Source organism: Stigmatopora nigra, chromosome 19 (assembly GCF_051989575.1).
Source record: "Stigmatopora nigra isolate UIUO_SnigA chromosome 19, RoL_Snig_1.1, whole genome shotgun sequence".
In the NCBI taxonomy this organism is placed as follows: Eukaryota; Metazoa; Chordata; class Actinopteri; order Syngnathiformes; family Syngnathidae; genus Stigmatopora; species Stigmatopora nigra.
Window position 1 is genome coordinate 7,070,073 of NC_135526.1, and position 14,287 is coordinate 7,084,359.

At 38.9% G+C, this 14,287-nt stretch overlaps 1 protein-coding gene across 1 annotated transcript in view; it reads right to left on the reverse strand.

Moving 5' to 3' along the window:
* Window positions 1-14,287, reverse strand: part of ltn1 (listerin E3 ubiquitin protein ligase 1) — a 28,211-nt gene that overhangs the window by 9,047 nt on the left and 4,877 nt on the right. Inside the window, exons 18-32 of the mRNA XM_077741445.1 lie at window positions 14,036-14,246; window positions 13,773-13,929; window positions 13,385-13,498; window positions 13,157-13,284; window positions 12,941-13,076; window positions 12,469-12,613; window positions 12,180-12,393; window positions 11,690-11,927; window positions 11,455-11,529; window positions 11,171-11,357; window positions 10,923-11,088; window positions 10,618-10,838; window positions 10,082-10,276; window positions 9,526-9,693; window positions 9,153-9,242 (exon numbers count right to left, since the gene is read on the reverse strand). Of these exons, the coding sequence (XP_077597571.1) occupies window positions 9,180-9,242; window positions 9,526-9,693; window positions 10,082-10,276; window positions 10,618-10,838; window positions 10,923-11,088; window positions 11,171-11,357; window positions 11,455-11,529; window positions 11,690-11,927; window positions 12,180-12,393; window positions 12,469-12,613; window positions 12,941-13,076; window positions 13,157-13,284; window positions 13,385-13,498; window positions 13,773-13,929; window positions 14,036-14,246 (2,418 nt within the window). The 3' untranslated portion in view covers window positions 9,153-9,179. The remainder of the gene's footprint in view (window positions 1-9,152; window positions 9,243-9,525; window positions 9,694-10,081; window positions 10,277-10,617; window positions 10,839-10,922; window positions 11,089-11,170; window positions 11,358-11,454; window positions 11,530-11,689; window positions 11,928-12,179; window positions 12,394-12,468; window positions 12,614-12,940; window positions 13,077-13,156; window positions 13,285-13,384; window positions 13,499-13,772; window positions 13,930-14,035; window positions 14,247-14,287) is intronic.

A 14,287-nucleotide genomic window follows, 5' to 3' on the forward strand; every position in this document is an offset into this window, starting at 1 on the left:
GCATTAAATTCGTAGTCAAATCTTTCCGGTTATGAGAATAATGCACTTGGGTGGTTAATTAAAAGTCTGTGTTAATGTCTGTGGATCTCAGTGCAGCTTTTAGGATTGATATTTAAAAAATATATAATTAAAAAAGAAGAAAAAACAGCTTTCACACACACCCACTTCAAATCATTTTTGCTGGGCCATCTGTTGGAGGCTTTTACAGGCAGTTTAGTGGGACAGTGAGTGCAGACGCAAGGAGGCAAAGGGAGGTGAAAATGGGGACAAGTGCTCTTTTAAGTCGACAGAGAAAAAGGATAATGAGCCTGTGGTCATCTTGTCATGAACTTCATTATGTCTTATTACCACCGTTCGTCTTCTGCTTTTATCACTTTGAGGCCCAATCAATGACCAACCAGCAGTGCTCGTCTACTATATATCTTCTTCACGTACAGAGCATATGTTTCCATTTCAAATTCCTAGAACACTTCATATTGTAACTCAAGCAATTGTGTATAATAAAATAGTACAATTTGTCCATCTCAACAGACAGGATTAAGCAAAGTGATCCATTTGGAATCAATTGAAAGTGATTATTGATTTGCACAGTGTACTTACAAATGAGTATCTTTATCATGAGGCAATTCAGTCCATGTCCACTTTGCCCTTCAACGATCATAGATAACGTCGCGGTCGCCTGTCACTCAAGACTTGGACTGAGTCACCCTCGGCCCGTAAGCCCAATTTGCTCGCCACGAGAATCTATCAGTCAGCGATGCTATCTGCCACTCCCCTCCATTTGTCTTTTCCTGCTCTACACCTTTTGATTTTTTTTCCCTCCGACTAGTCAGGAAATTCCTCTTGCCTCACTCAGTCACTCTTTAGTGTTTTTCTGAAGGACCTCACAAACTAATCAAGTGCACCTGAAGAGCCTTTGCATACGTATAGATCCTATCCTTCTTCTGACAAGAAATGTTCATGGACGATTGAGACACGGGGCCTTTCTATGTATCTGTCTTTCTATCTCTCTCTCTGATGTGATAAATGAGGCGCATTTAGCTCGGGCAAACTTTGGAGACACGTCGCTGATATGACTTGATTGATGGTCAAGTGGCGATGAGCCGGAAAACTATCGGACAGGGAGATTCACCTCAACGGACCTGCAGATTTAAAACAACACGGACGCTCTAGTCGATCATCTTTCTCTCCGCCAAAAAAAAAAGGGGGGGGGGGGATGTATGTTCAGCCCTTGTTTTCAGGTTTGCCATCAACAAGTTGCTGACAGAAATACAATAAAAGAAATTGTCCATATACATATTCACTCATGCATTCTTTGTTATTGTGTAAACCTTCATTCTTAAGCCAGTATAATATACTATGATTGGATTTTTTCATGATGAAAATAGATTTTGAAATGACCTTTTTGTTCTGCCATTAAAAGCTCAGAACATTTTAATTTGCCGTCAATTATTTAGTGTGTTGGAGTTTAGTGTTACAAATGTATTGCTTTTTTTTGTCTTGAAATTTATCTAAAAACCAGTGGCCAAACTAAGGCTATTTTAAGGGTATTTATAATGAATAGCAGGGATTTTTATCTTTAAAAAGACCATGTATTGAAAGGCCTTGAATTTTTAAAATAGCGCTTTCATTAAAAATAAAATAGCGCATTTCTAGACAGGCTTTTTTATACTGTAAAACCTAATAAAACCTTGTTGTTGATTTACCCTTAAATGCTCCACTTGAAGAACAAAGGTGGCATCAACCTTCCATCGCCCACATCTTGTACAACAGATGTCTATCAAGCACGTCCTTGCCAAAGTCATCTCCTCTTGCCTGCCATCAGCAAACTAATGACTGTCTAGTCTGTATGGCCTCACCTCTTTCCTCATATGTCTGCACAGATCTCTATCTCCATGGGAATGAAGCCATCTTAGCATTGCATGTTTTTTAATATCTCCCCCCTGGCGGCTCACTATAAATATTTATTAAAAGATGTGCCATTAAGATGGGCCAAAGAGGAAGACGAGCAAACACCTCTTTGTTTAACTTCACTAAAACACTTGTAGTAGAAGGCCAAATGGCAATATGGGTAAAGAAGCAGGGCATGCTCCTGCATCATGGAGGAACATTTTATGCTCTTGGAGCTTTTCTTGTCAGGAAGACAAAGAGCAGAACTTTGCAAAAGTTTAAAAATCACTTTCAGGAATCCACTCAGCCTCTTGTGGCTTCAATGATTGTCAGTTTCAGATGGATTATCTATATATTCACTATGCATTTACTAACTGCCAGAAGCAATTAACCATATACTATCTAGTAGGCTACTTATGTACACACTGAGGAAAAGATCCTACTCGATTTACTATAATTATTATACATTAAATGATCCTGGGTGAGAAGAAATAATGGCCTTTTGAATTAAATTCCTGTTGACTTATTTCAATGTTAAATCATTTAAGGAGTAAATGGTTACTTCTTATTTTGCTTTTTTCGGTTACGCAATTTAATTTTGTGACAATAAACTCACCACCTGTGACTTTTTGTGTGATACACCTACAGAAGCTTTTTTTTTTTTTTGGTCCCCTAGAATTATATGATGTTCTCAATTGTATCAGGCTCTAAATGCACTTTTTATTACATTTGATTTTACTTCAATAAGTCTTTGAAAAAAAATATGATTCTAACGTATTTTGTGCAGATAAGACCCTCAAACCCATTTAATTTTAATAAAACCTAATGAATACCAGCTTGCAGACAGAATACAAGCGAAATATGCCTCCTTGTGTTCCAACTTGCAGTTAGTTTAGCCCCGTAATTGTGATGCATGAGCTTTGAAGCAGGCATATGCTTGAATTAGTGTTAAATCTACCATCTGGGCTTGTTCCAAAAGCTGGCATTGCGTACACGAATTTAGGGAACGTGAGATCACTGCGTGAACACACACCGCAAGTATATTTGCTTCTAGACGGACATAAAAAACAATTCGAGTCAACACGCTGCTCTTTAATATGGCTATGATTGACTCATAAACTCAAGTACGCAGTTCATTAATCTGCCGTTTTGTTGATGTGGCTCGAGCACTAGCAAAGTATGGCTATGTTACTTTTGTACGTTTATTTACATTTCGTAGCATCAACACTGATTAGACACGATTTCTTTTTTCCCCCCTTTGCCGGCCCACCCAGTCAATATGAAGATCGATGACTGTGCAAGGCAACTACTGTGTTAATTCATCAAATAACAATACATTTGCTAGAACAGTAAGTAGGATGTTGATGCATTTACTTCATTCTAGTGTTGTAAGTGGTAATACACCATAGTTACTCTAAAAACAGTTGATTTGTAAAGTAACTAGATTATCTATCATGGTGATAGCATCACCGGAAGCCAATGAGTTACTAGATTGTGGACAAGAGGAATGACCATGTCAAGTCAATTGAACTATAATTGCATTTATATTATGAATTGTGATTTAAATGAGTTTTCTGCCAATAAAAAAAATAGCAACAACATCAAAGACCCCCACAAATGGTAGAACTGGCAAAAAAAGAAGATAAGAGTTGATCTTTAAACAACAGCCAAATCAAATCGAGGGCCATGCCGACTGTTTTACGAGCTTCCAACATGTTTTATTGGCTGTGCTATAATCCAGCGTGCTATCACGACAGGACAGCTGTGCGATCGGTGTTGATGGCACATGGTAGCGCGGTGACACTTTACTAATTCATCTGTCAGGAATGTTCGTTACTACGCTCCAGCAAACATCACGGACACACTTGTCCGTACAACACATTACAGTAATGACAATCAACCTCTCTTATCTCAGAATAGTTTCGAGAAAAAGAGCACAAGGTGTGCACGTTTGTATCATGCAAACAAATTACTGCTGCTTTGACTTAGGCGTTCAATTCAATGACAAAGATTGGATCTCAATTCATTCATATATGAAATGAATTGTTCCTATTGAAATTCAAATGAATAACCATCACAGGTGGATGTCAAAATAACTATCCTGCATTTTTTTTTAACTTGGAAATGTATTACTAACCCTATTGTTAAAGACTTGACTAGGTCAAAATAAAAAATAAAAAGATTTATCCAGTCTATACTGTTAATAGTCACTTGGGTAAACATCTGTCTCGAATGGGCTGCCAATAGATTTAGAGTCATCAGCTCATCTTGGACGACTGTGTACTTTCTGGAATGTGGGTGGAAACTGCAGTACCAAGAGAAAAGCCACAATGCTCCAAGCGACCAGGCAAACTACTCAAAAACAACAACAAAAAACACTTATCTAAAAAAAAATGTGGCCCATTTTGTCCAAATTGGAGATTGTGTGGAGATGGCCTTGGCTAACAATGACTTTGTTTTGGTCCAAGAATGCAAGAAACATTCTCAAGACACTCCTTTCCTCTCAGTTGGGTGCATTTTATGGTTGATTTTAGGAGAGCGGTTCACAGAAAGCAGCGGGAATCCACTTTGTTGCTTATACACGAGCTCGTCAAACAGCGAGTCCAACTTGGCTACCTAATCACCGTCCAGTGTGGCAATGGGGTCCACGCGACAAGCCCCAGGACACCCCTGGGCATATGCACAATTAATTACCTTAATTGCATAGTTAGCTTAATTGATTACCTTGTTATTTGGCCAGCAGCGATATGGCTCTCTTGTATGACTTTCAGCCATAGGCAGCCTCAGCCATCTCACTCAGAATGCAAATGTGTCTGCTCATTAACAGGGAATTATTAGTCCCACTTCAAAGGCTTAATTGACCTGAATATATTGGCCATCAGGTGGCAAGCTCCAAATCAGATTAAAAATGACAAAATGGAAGAAAAAAAACAAGTGTAATTCATCAAAAACACAATTTTACACACAGGTTGACTAGACAATAGGATACTTCAGTCACCTCAAACAGGAACAATATTAGACTAAATATTTTATGTCACTATTCAACAGGCAAATACTAAAAATGATGATGCCGCCTTGTAGATATCTATAATGAGCGACACCATAAGAGTAAATGACGAGAGACATCATTTGTCTCAGATAAAGACATTTCAGATATGTGAAATACCAATTGTCAATAAGAAGAATGTGGTTACAGATACCTGTATCTAAAGTTTTCTTTTTGACAAGTACAAAGAATGTAGTAAAGTATTAAGAGGGCTCAATTTGTATTCTATTTTGTACCCACATTACAACAGCAGTTGAGCTAAAATGGTGGCCTGGATGCATTTTTTGTGCTTGTTTATAGTTACTGATGCAAGGGGCAACTTTGTTACTGGGGGTTTTGAATTTAGAAAGAAACAGTAATAAGGAAAGAAAGAAAATATCAAGGGCAGGTCAAAGATTTGCTTCATATCCGATCGTCTTTATCTACAAAAAACAATCAATTATTATGATTGAACTAACCCATTAATACATTTTGAGACACTAATATAAATTATTCTGGCCTGTTAGGGTTAACTAACTCTATTCACCTGAGTGCACAACGATGGCTGTGTCAAAAAGCCATGTTGCAACACAGCATGTAACGAGTAACTCTTTCCCTTCCTCCACAGAAACACCCCTACACCCACACTTTTCCTTTTTTTCTAGCTGTCGAATTTCTCTCAAATAAGTTTGTGAAAGCAAGTAAGAGTAGAAAGTAGAGTACGTGTCGATCAGCTTGCTGGCGCCGCGGGCGTTCATCAGCAGAGTCACTGAGATTTGCTCCCAGACATCAGTCATATCAAGCCCGCTTGAGGGTAGGGCACATAGCCTCTCTCTTCTTCCCTTCCCACTCCCCGCTTCAGTTCCCCATTATCTTTCCCCAGCTTCCCTCTTTCTTCCGTGTCCGACTTGACCTCATCTCCCTCCCAGCGTACAACCCCCCTATCTCCATTATTTTTCACAGCCTCCCACTCTACTCTAGTCCTCTTGCTGTTTTTTTATATCCAGATCGTCACTTCCTACTTGGCCGAGTATAGTATTAGCGCCACAGCTTTTTCTGACAGTGTTGGATGGATTTGATCGACTTTGGAAGTGAGAAGAGTTGAACATAAACACTACTTGTGTCCTTTGCTGTTTTGCAAAGTCCCACTTTCAAATGACATCTAATGGCAATAGTACTATTGGAGGTGGCATTGCAGGTGTTGCATTTTGACAGAACACCATTACCATCCTCTATCATGCTCCACGGCACCATTAAATGAGCTCATTAAATACCTTTCGGATTACCAATCAAAGTAATTGCCAATTAGGATTTGCCTAATTGTAGAAAACTTTAAGAATCGGAAGCGTCCTTTGCACAACGTATAAAGCTGCACTCGGATCAAGATTTGTATTTTTTTTTACTTGTTTATCAGCCAATTCAAGTGTATAATGGACGACGACAGATCGAGGTGTCCTCGATCACAAGTTGATATACTCGTCACGGATATATCTTGTTGAGATACTACAGTAAAGAACACATTAAAAGCATACTCGGGTTGTGAGTAGGTAATAGTAAGTGTGCTTGTGAATTATGTCGTAGAGAACCGGGAAAATGTTATTGTGAACCTGGAAAAAAAATACATGTTTTGATTGTGTTCTTTAAGAGAACTAAAAAGATTAAATGACAGGGATAGATCGATGACTATGATTGGGCAGACAGATGTAGGTATGGATAAAGGATAGGCAGATATAGCTTTATGAATGGATGGATGAAGGAAGGGCTTTGTGTGGATATTTAATCCATTCTAGATTTAACAATACAATGCGCAAGAGTACGAGATGGATTTTGTTAACACTTTAACATGTCAATGCTGACAGAAACTCAAAATGTTTGTACATAGTAATAATGTTAGATTTCAACTGAAGCACAGTAGGGTAATGATAAAGAGCCTAAAGAGCTCCATCATCTTTATTTGCTGCTTTTATGATATGCTAACAACACTTAATTATATTGATTGTTCATGAGTGAAACTGCATTGATAGAGATGCAATGATTTATTCATGTTGTCCGTTTGGCTTGAAATAAACGAACCGGATAAATTTCTAGGATTAATTTCAGAATCTGATATTGATTGTGCTCAGTGTGTAATATTACACAGATGCAATAACGTGTGAGTGAGGAAGGACCCAGTAAGATCTACGAGGAGAGGGAGAGTGGAAAAGAGAAGCAAATAAAGTGAGGTAAAATGTATGTCAATAGAAAAGATATCGTGCATGCTGCATATCTCTATACACACACCGCAACTAGAGTCAAGTTGACCTGAACATGAGTCATTTTATTATCCGACTCAGGTCAGAATATGCATCGATCCTAATCCGTTTAAACTGGGAGGGCTAGCAGTAAAAAAAAAAGTAAATGTCAGTGCCATTGACGGCAATATATGTCCAATCCATTTGAATTGGCTGCGGCTGGAACAAATGATCACTACCTGGCCAACATAGTGAACGTCACTGGTTTAAAGATAAGGGCAGATTCTCATTGTCAATGCATACTGCAGTTTTTCCCCAATTTCTTAAACCAGGCATATGCATGAGGTCGGTAAGGAATTTATTATTCCGAGCATTTATTGTTAAGCTGGTTGAAGTCACGCTTGAATGGACTGTCCTTGTTATTTCTATTCCGATACTATGAAATGCACTTGAAAGGTAACAAGAAACTTAGAATTAAAGATGTAAAAAAAAAAAAAAAAATTGGGTCAGAAAACAATTTCGTCTTTAGGGATCAGTGAACGCCCCCCTCCGCCCCCAAAATTCAGGTATATAATGAACCCCATCCGTCACAAAGCAGCTATTCTTACAGTGTTGTGTCAACACTGCCATCTATTGAGGACGACTGGATTGAATCCCATAACCGAGCAAGACTGCTTGTATGGCTGCCGTATAGTTCACAAACATTTGCAATGCTGCTTAATCAAGCAGATAATGAGCAGTAAGAAGTGAGCTTGTCTCTCTTGGTATGTGGCAAGAGAATATAAATATTTATGTCTGGCAAACAGATCAATGGCTATTAAAAAGGTCAAGGGCGGATGATGATGGGTGCTGGGTCTTTGTATTGATGAAATTTGGATGGTCATAATGAATTACAAATGAACACACACAAAATCAGGAGCTGTCGATAGCAGGGAAAATGAGTGCGACTAATTTATCGATTGTCCTGAAGGTGTCATAATTAATAGCGGAGAAGCTTCTGAAATGCAAGCAAAAATGGCCTTAAGGTGAGTTGAATTATTCAACAGGGAGTGGGGCCCAAGATAAATGAATATAGGGGACAATATTGAAAGTACATATACGATAAGAATAGTTAAGTTCTTTTAGTGCTGAATAACTGCACATTTCAATCAATAGTGGATGTTAAAATAAAAGACTTGTCACTATGTATATTTATTCTTTTATTGGTAATGGCAATCCTTATAGGACAAAGACCTGGATTTTATATCATCAGATTATGAAAGAATGATTGTCCAAATTTAAAGTTATGCAATTGGTGTGAAATAATTAATACTTTTATGTTCACAAAATACAAGTACAATTCACATAATGTACTTTTTAGAAGTAACGCCTTTTCTCATTATCAACAGCAATAACTGAATGTAGTTTTAGAACCATATATTTCTCACATATAAATGTTTTTCAATTGCAAAAAAAAGCACAAGATTTTATGATTTTTACACTTCTATCTAAAAAACGGATGATAAAATTCAGAGGGTATTCTCAGGGATATCTAACAGATAAATGACCCAAAGAATTAACTTAACACTTGTTCTTCATTATATGCAGACCCAATGTGATAATCACACATTTTACTTTATAATATATAGATTAAACGTTGATCAAAAAAATCATTGCTACAGATGAACTGTACCAGCTCAGACATTTCTTTTACACTCCTAAATATTAGGAAAATACATTTGAAATTTGATTGGACATATGTCTTTTTTCCCACACTGAAAAAGAATTCATTGTTCAATAATTACATTTGAAGCAAAAGCAGCTGATGCTCTTGGAAGATAAAACTAATATATATTTTTTAAATGTATTGATTGGTAAAGATAATCTAAATATGATTTTTTTTGTGTTTTGGCAATATCATTGCAAACAGGTATTCAGCAAAATTAAAAAAAAGTCAAACAATTTGTCACCGTGGTCAAAAAGGCTCCTAGAGGTAAAATATTCTAATAAAAAAAATCATAACGCACCAATGGATTGTAGTAAGAAGCTGTTCATCAGAAGAAGGTCTCCCTGCAGAGTGGACACGTGGACTTATTGCTGGATGTAAACCATTTGTACTGCAAAGAAGGAAAACAACAGTGACAAAGCTGAAAAAATACTGATTACTAGTCAGCCAGTTCAATTGAGCAACATCTAAAATTCAAAAGACTTCAATCAAAACCCCCAACCCCAAAATGTGACATAATTTGGAGGTACAAACCACAGTCTTAAAGTTTTCTCTGGAGAAAGTAGAAATTGTAACATTAATTACTGCCACAAAGACCAAAAGCTGTACCTGAATTTTATACAGTTTCTTTTTTTTTGTTTCAACATGACTTAAGTGTGAAATAGACAACTTACCAAGCACGCCGAGTGAAATTTCTTCTTGCAAGTGCGACAGGCCTTCTTGGGCAGCGAGTAATTGGATCCATGAATAACCGAGAAGCAGATCATACAATCTTCAATTCCCTCAAACCGCTTGTCCACGTTGTTCTTCCACAGTGCCAGGCCTTCCATTATGCTTCCATTCTGAACACATTAAAGCATGCTAATCAGGCTACACTTTAAGCCTTAAAGTGTGAGCAAACTATTGCACAAAGATCGGTAGTTTATAAAAGTTTTATTTTCCAACCCATTACAGGAAATATTTCCACTAAACTGGTATGTTTGCAATGCAATCAGTCAATTGCAGTCAGGTGCTGCTTGTTTCAGCCACCATCTGATTGGTTTAACACTCTGTATTGGTTTGATTGGAACAAAAACCTGCACCCAGAACTGCCTTCAAGGACCGGATTGCCAAACCCTACTTTAAGGGAACAGGCACTTGAACTCAAGATAAATTTAAAGCTAAAGAGTATGCACATGGCATTTTTTTTTAAATATGACAGATGCACTGTATGTATAGACCAGGTGCTACCTGATGTGTGACATATGTACTGAGCTGCAACATCCAGTTCCTCCACTGTTGCACAGAGACGCCAACCCGCTTCCCGCTCTCAACAATGACCGAGCCCAGCGGGTGGTTCTGTGGCAGCTGAATCACCAGCTCGATAAAAATCTCATCCACCGAGTAGGTGGCAATCACCTCCCACGCAGCAGAGCGAGCTTTCACCTGGTGGGAAGTTGGGATATGACGCACAAGTTAGCAGCAGTACAAAACATTACCCTCCTCCATGACTCCAAGGCCACACCTGCTTATGTTTAGCAATCATTAGACATGCAATTAGATATGGCAGCACAATTTGACTCAAAATAAATGAAATAAATTTAGAAAAGGGGCAACAGTGTTAATATTCCTTAGAAAAAACATTAAAAATAATGGTCCTTTTTCCCCAAAATTATATATATATATATATATAATATACTTAAAAAAATCTGTTTGTCTTAATTAGTTTCCACTTTATATTTTTTTAATGGGAAAAAATTGCATAGCAAATAAAAGCAATACCTTACCGACATATTTTCAAACATTTGCGTGCTGTTGTGAACCGACGAGATCTCCTGAGCCGATAGGATTGGGCTCACGTACTTGGTGGTGAACTTTTCCACAGTGGCACTCACACGCTTTTCCTGACAATTCCACCACAGTCGCACCATAGCAGGCAGGTCCTGCACTGTGCAATAGAAGACACTGCATGCCAGATGGGAGAGCTCTTGCTTAATCTTGTCCCTTTCTATGAGAGTAGTAAAGATGAGTTAGTTGTCCTTTCTCTAGGCCACCGCTGACAAATATAGATATTGCAGCATTTAATTCTTACTGTCAACTGCTAGAGAGAGATTCTCTGTGAAGAAGGTTTTGGAGTCTCTCATTTCTGTCATTTGTCCGGGGTAGATAGGATTCTCAGGCATCAGTTTGAAGAGGTTAAGGAGAAGTTTGTTCAGAGAGCATGTTTTCTTGAGATACTGGGCATAATGGGCTCGAAGCTGATGATGAATCAGAGGAACAACCAATCCTTTACAAACTCATTCACAGCCCTTCAATTCACTGCTACGTCGTAAAACTCACATGGGAAGGTGATGACCTGAAAAATGTGAGGAGTAGCTTCCAGGCCAGCAGGTAACCAAGAATGCATGAGTACTCTACACTATGAGGGGAGACAACGGCAAACTCTCCGACTTGAACTGCTTCCAGAATGCTATCACACAACTCCTCACAAGCTGACAGCACAGCCATCAAAGCAGCCGGAGGAGAGCTGAACAAAAAATAAAATAAAAAATAAAAAAATCACAGGAAGCAGATTGATTCGTTTCTCCTCCCGAACACTTGTGTCGACCCAAATATGGACTTACAGGCTTGGCTCGTCACCCTCATCTTCAGACTTGCAGCTGTCTCCTTCATCACATTCAGGCAGCTCAGGCATGACCCTGTAGTGAGAGATCTCAATTACCCCAAAGCGTAGAGATAACAAAAATGTGTGGAGTGTGCTCTCCTTTAACACATACTGTGTATTGATTAAGCTTGACACTTATGAATGCTGCAAAAAAATGATGCATATGTCTGCCTAGAGATGTTATAAAGTATTACTTTGCCAACAAATGGTAGACTGTGACTTGAAGAGGTCGGGCCTTGAAGACCAACAGAGGACAAAAAGTGTTCAGAAGCGTTTGAAATGTCTGCGGCAGGTTAGACTTCTGGCCTGCTACAAATTTTGCCGGCAGGGAATTCTGCTTAAGCTGTTCCACAGGCACGTAGGTCAGGGCCGCACCAAGTGACTGGAGAACTGCTAGAGGAAAAGTGGGGTCGTCGGGTTCTTTGAAGGCATCTGCACACAGACAAGATAACACAAGGAGAAGCTTGAAGCCATTGACTTGTTTTAATTGATATGCAGGAATAGACTTTAAATAGCACATAACTTTTGCAATAGAAAACTCAGAAATTGCAGCAATCTAACTGAAGGTCAAACACTATGGTTTGCGGCAAATATGTGTGAGATATACTGACTCGGTATACATATCTTCTTGTTATCGCCAATTAAAGCAGTGGGTGAATTCATGTTGAAATGCTAAATAGCTACCTGTGATCTTGACAGGCATAGGTAACAATAGGTTGTAAATTCCATCCAAAAAGAAGCTTTGCCACTCCGCTGCTAATTCCGATGGCAACTTCTCCAGAACGTCAGGAGTGGCAGATGCAAAGAAGTGGCTCAAGCTCACAATCAGAGAAGCATTCTCACATACAAAAAGCTGTACCCACGGATTCCACAGGGAATTCACGTTATCACTGGCTGCCTGTCATCAGAAACAAAAGTGCGGATGAGACAATTAATATGTCAAAAATACCAAAATGAGGCAACAGGGTCTCACCTCCAACCAGGCTAGCATAGCACAAAGTAAAAAATCCCATTGGCTATTTTTGAGCAGTGTAGGACGTCGTGTGACCATCCAGGTCAGGAAACGCATCATTTCCACTGTCAGGTTCAACTGTTGTGGACTCACTTTAGAAAGGTCACTGACAAACACAGAGTTGAGATATTTGTCAGAATATTCATTTTTATATAGAACAAAAGTAATTATTAAATCAAAACCTTACTGATCATTCACATGTTCTCATCATTTGTTTTTATAGTGCGCATACACATTCAGTATTAGGTTTTTATCATCTTACACATTCAGGGGTATAAAAATGCACTGAATCATATAGAGATGTTTCTAATAGCTTTCGGCACGTGAACTAACTTGTTCACCAATGTATATTTTATCCCAAATTGGTAGAATAGAATAGCAAGTGTCAAGCCAATAACCGGCCGCAGATGGCGACATATCAATAATGGCTGACCTGCCAAAAAGGAACCAATCCTCCTTGTGGGTTCTCCAATCCATGATGGCAGACAAAACAGCCAGCACCACCTCATCCTCAACGTGTGTGTCAGCTTGGAGACAACATAACAGTACTGCAACACTCCTGTACACATCTAAAACACCATTCACAAAATAAGTTTATGGCTTGACTGTATTGACAGGAAAGATATAGTATATGCAAGTTTTTTTTTACTGTTGTCTTCTTCCCAATTGATGATTCCAGCAGTGGCCAGGGCAAGAAGAGATTGTAGCTCTTCCTGTGTTATAATGTGACAGAGCGCCTGCAGCGTACTCAGTTGGCTTGGTGATACTGGCAACAAACTGATATAGGAAGCAAAGATCACAAACAACTTTATCTTAATCGATTCAGGTCAGTCCGCAATAAAAAGGTATTTATGACTAAAGGTTAATTATCACTTACTTATCCACTGAGCCGTACAGCTTCCTCAGACTTGGGCTGTGAGTGTCTGCCAGGTTGTGACTTTGGATGAAGTTCTCCAGTGTTAGAGCCCAAAGACCACCATGCTTGACTGATCTATGAGGTCAGTTGTGGTGTTAAATTTAAAGCTGCCATATAAAGCTTATATACATTGTCTTAAAATAAGCCTTTATGTTGTTATAAGGAATAACCGTGTTTCTTTTTGACTCTCATTGCAGTAAAGTAGCATTAAATACCACGACTAATCCACAGAGGCTTAATAGCTTTCTCCGCCACGCATTCAAGCTTCATTAAGAAATACATGTACATTTGACTTATTGCAGCTTGGAACATATTTACAGCTTGTCACAAACCAGTGAGCAAGCCTCACCTTGAGTAGAGCGCCTCCAGCAAATCTGTGGTTGCCACCAAGTTGTAGAGACCCTCTGACAGCCCCCACTCAGTGAGTAGATCGTGATAGGTGGACACAATAGGAGGTGCATAGTCCACCTCCTTACACCATTGCAGGGTATACAGCAGTTCTGCCACTGAGACAAGGAATTACCCACATTTAAAAAGGACCTGAATATATTACTATGTATGTAGTAAATGTCAAAAACAGAGGAAAACCAAAAGAGTGTGTTACATGTGTACCTGTGTGTATCAGGTTTGGTAGCTGTGACTGGCACTTGTCCTTCACTTGGTTGCAATTTGAAAGTGAGGCAGCACAAGTCACCTTTCCAAGTAAGGCAGATGCACATAAATGGGCTGGCAAGGCATTTGGCATTTTAACTTTGAACCTGTCCTCACAGGACATTTCGCAAATGCCCCTAAAACGGCCATCCAGCAAAGGTATTTTGACCCACTGGAGAGAAAACATAAAATAAAATCATACAGATATTCCAC